The sequence below is a fragment of the Lolium rigidum genome, chromosome 3, assembly GCF_022539505.1.
Source record: "Lolium rigidum isolate FL_2022 chromosome 3, APGP_CSIRO_Lrig_0.1, whole genome shotgun sequence".
Taxonomy (NCBI): Eukaryota; Viridiplantae; Streptophyta; class Magnoliopsida; order Poales; family Poaceae; genus Lolium; species Lolium rigidum.
In genome coordinates this window covers 106,175,024-106,178,216 of record NC_061510.1, presented here as the reverse complement: position 1 = coordinate 106,178,216, position 3,193 = coordinate 106,175,024, and the positions used below count along the sequence as shown (strand labels likewise).

Genomic DNA, 3,193 nt, shown 5'->3' with positions numbered 1-3,193 from the left:
TTTTTTTTATAGAAATGAAGTATGGGTTACTACAAATAGAGAATTTGAGGTGCTAATTTGAAGAAGTACAACCTACTTTAAGGGAGAGGTACAGATACATAAAAATATTGAATTATGCGGACCCCCCCCCCCCACACACACACCTAACAATTTTTGCAAATCAAATATGTAATAAATAATAGAACTACAAAGTTTAAGCATTATATGTGGGGTGGTCCTAAAGAGACGAGGCAGCTATCGAGTGGAGTGGTCTCGGTGATGGTCCAAATATATGGTACATAGTTGGTAGGGTTATTTTTGCTAGGCCCCAATGGGCCATTTTATCCTAACCTAAAACACGATGAGGTTGAACTTATTTCACACATTTTTCAGTTCCAAAAATGTGCACATTATTTTGAGGATCAACTTATCGAGGAGTTGGAATTGGTTTACATTATGGTACTCATTCTTGAGAAATGTAATTGCTCAGATATGCTGATCACGGTGAATTGGAACCACCCTTTCGTGTGCGAATAAAAGGCTCTCACCGCCCACGTACGCATTTCAATCGCCATTGCATTTTTCTTCATCATTTTCTCTACAGAACTTTGTGCCTAGCCATGGCCAGCTGGAATGGTCCATGCTAGTTCTCGGATTCCAGCGACGATAACACCTAGACCAACGAGTATGGTTGGTATCTGAAATTGAGCATGATACGGGAAAGAGGACTCACATCCTTAACTATGATGTCGGTGACCAAGATGTCATGAGGAGATACACTGCATTGAGGCCATGTCAACCAAGGCAATATGATTTTCCAATAAGAGATGTTGGAGGTAACCGACCCTTTACATCTCATTGGTTTGACAAATACGAATGACTAGTATAGTGTTCATCTAGATGCAGCGTTTTTCTCTTTTTGCTACTTGTTCAAGGATGAAACTGAACATAAGGGTGGTGCTGGAAGTGTGGAACTAAAAAAATTGTAGTTGTGTGTGAACCTATGTATACATTATATTATTGTGCTGTTTTTTTTAAACTCCAAATACCTAATATAAAAATTCTGGCTCCTACACCGGCTGAATGGCTGATGATGGTGCCATGATGGACACTATGTCGGTGGATGACAATGACGTTGGTATTCTGAAAGGTTTTGTAGTTTGTACCGCTGCCCATTGGTGATCTGACTTCTTTTGTGTTCTAGATCCCGTCCTTCCTTTTCTAAAGTTAGGTACCAATTAGACTCGTTTATGGCCGGGATGAGCGTTACTCTGCTAGTTACAATAGCGAGATTGGGATTCCCATCACTTCCCCTCTAGACGTCTGAAGCCACAAGAAATCAAAGTTGGGTGGGTTCTCCCAATCCCTACGTACCACTCATTTGTAAGCCACATTCTAATGGAACAAGTCAACGAGTCATATAACGTGCCGTGAACCAGCTAGCAAGCAATATCAGCAAATGCCCACCATATGCAGAAATGCCCATCGCTCTCCGACGACTATGAATGGACCATTGCTGATTCAGCAATAGCTCGGTCCACGGCCGCATCCTAGTGTCGACGTCTGGCCTTGCACGCGATCCAATCGAGCAGTCAGGAAAGGCAGCAACGACTACTCGTTATAAGCTCCAACCAATCGCCACACACATGACAGTATGACACAATCAACAATATCTCTCTGTACTAGCTAGTGTAACACAACACTAAAGCTTAGCACACCATGGCATTTCGCCGGCTGCTCCTCGCCGCCATGGCTTTGCTCCCTCTGGCTATGGGCATGACCATGGACCCCATTGGCAGTTACTGCGCCGGAACCAGCTACAAGGGCAGCGGCAAGGCCAGCATCAACTCCGTCCTGACGGAGCTCGTCGTCAAGGGCTCCACGGGAGGCTTCGCCACGTCCTCCGCCGGTAAGGATAAGAACCTCGTCTACGGCCTAGCGCAGTGCCGCGGCGATGTATCTGCCAGCGACTGCTCCGCCTGCCTCGCCGACGCCGCCAACAAGCTCCCCGCCACCTGCAGCTACCAATCCGACGCCAGAATATGGTATTGCGTTTTGTAGATTTTACACATATAGTATTCAGTTATTTCAGTGACTTCTTTGAGTCGACAGTCAACAGAGATTAGCTTGACTATATAATGCGTGGTGCGTGCAGGTACGACTACTGCTTCGTGCGCTACGGCAACACGGACTTCGCGGGGCAGACGGACACGGGCGCCGGCGTCATCCTGGTGAACCTGCAGGCGGAGGACAACGACCCCAAGTCGTTCGAGGAGGCGGTGGGGAAGGTGATGGGCAAGGCGGCGGCGCAGGCGTCGGCGGCGGGCAGCGCAGGGCTCGGCAGGGCCAAGGACCAGTACACGCCGTTCGTCACCATCTACGGCCTGGCGCAGTGCACGCGGGACCTCGCGCCGCTGGCATGCGCGCAGTGCGTCTCGACGGCGCTGTCCAGGTTCGGCGAGTTCTGCGGCGCGCAGCAGGGCTGCCAGATCAACTACAGCACCTGCAGGGTGCGATACGAGATCTACCCGTTCTACTTCCCGCTCGACGGCGCCGGCGGTCAAGCCACCACCGACATGACCAAGTACACCAAGATCGTCGTGCACCCTTAACGACGTACAGAACTCCCAGCACTTTCTGTTGTGCTTGTGCATCATGCGACAGACGTATACTATCCGTGATATTTGAGCTGCATGCACTTAATAATTAAGCGCCGCTATGTAATGTTGTAGCCAGCGCGTGCTTCAATTGGGAATAATACGACGTGCGTGTTCGTACTATTCAAGTTTTCAACCTAGCTGTTAACTTGAAGAGGATGATGCCAAACCACACAGAAGTCATCCGTTCTACGTTGCAGGCGATACTGAATTGATAGCATATAAAACTATTATATTTGTGCTTAAATTTCGAAAATAGATTACTTTTCGGAGTGGTAGCAAAAATATGCCACTCTACTAGAGGTTTTTTTTTTACAATGTACACTAATCTTGAATTAAACGCGAATTGAGAGCACACCTGACGAGTGGGACCCCGCATAACGTGGCAAAATCCGAGTAATTCCTGAGATGGAAATATAAAAAAGTATCTAGAAAGGAAAAAAGTCTATTCCTTTGCCCAACCCGTCACCTTGTTGGAGCTCGCCGGAGCTAGCCCTCCTGCCTGGCCGGAGCTAGTCCGTTCCGCCCTGACGGAGGTCGCCTGCCTAGGTTGCCCC

At 48.3% G+C, this 3,193-nt stretch overlaps 1 protein-coding gene across 1 annotated transcript; it reads left to right on the top strand.

The window, feature by feature from the left end:
* The first annotated feature begins 1,709 nt into the window (after nucleotides 1-1,709).
* On the top strand, nucleotides 1,710-2,759 carry LOC124697938 (cysteine-rich repeat secretory protein 55-like). Its single transcript, XM_047230461.1, has 2 exons — nucleotides 1,710-2,024; nucleotides 2,135-2,759. The coding sequence occupies exons 1-2, from the start codon at nucleotides 1,729-1,731 to the stop codon at nucleotides 2,589-2,591; spliced, it is 753 nt and encodes a 250-aa protein (XP_047086417.1). The 5' UTR covers nucleotides 1,710-1,728; the 3' UTR covers nucleotides 2,592-2,759.
* Nucleotides 2,760-3,193: the final 434 nt, after the last annotated feature.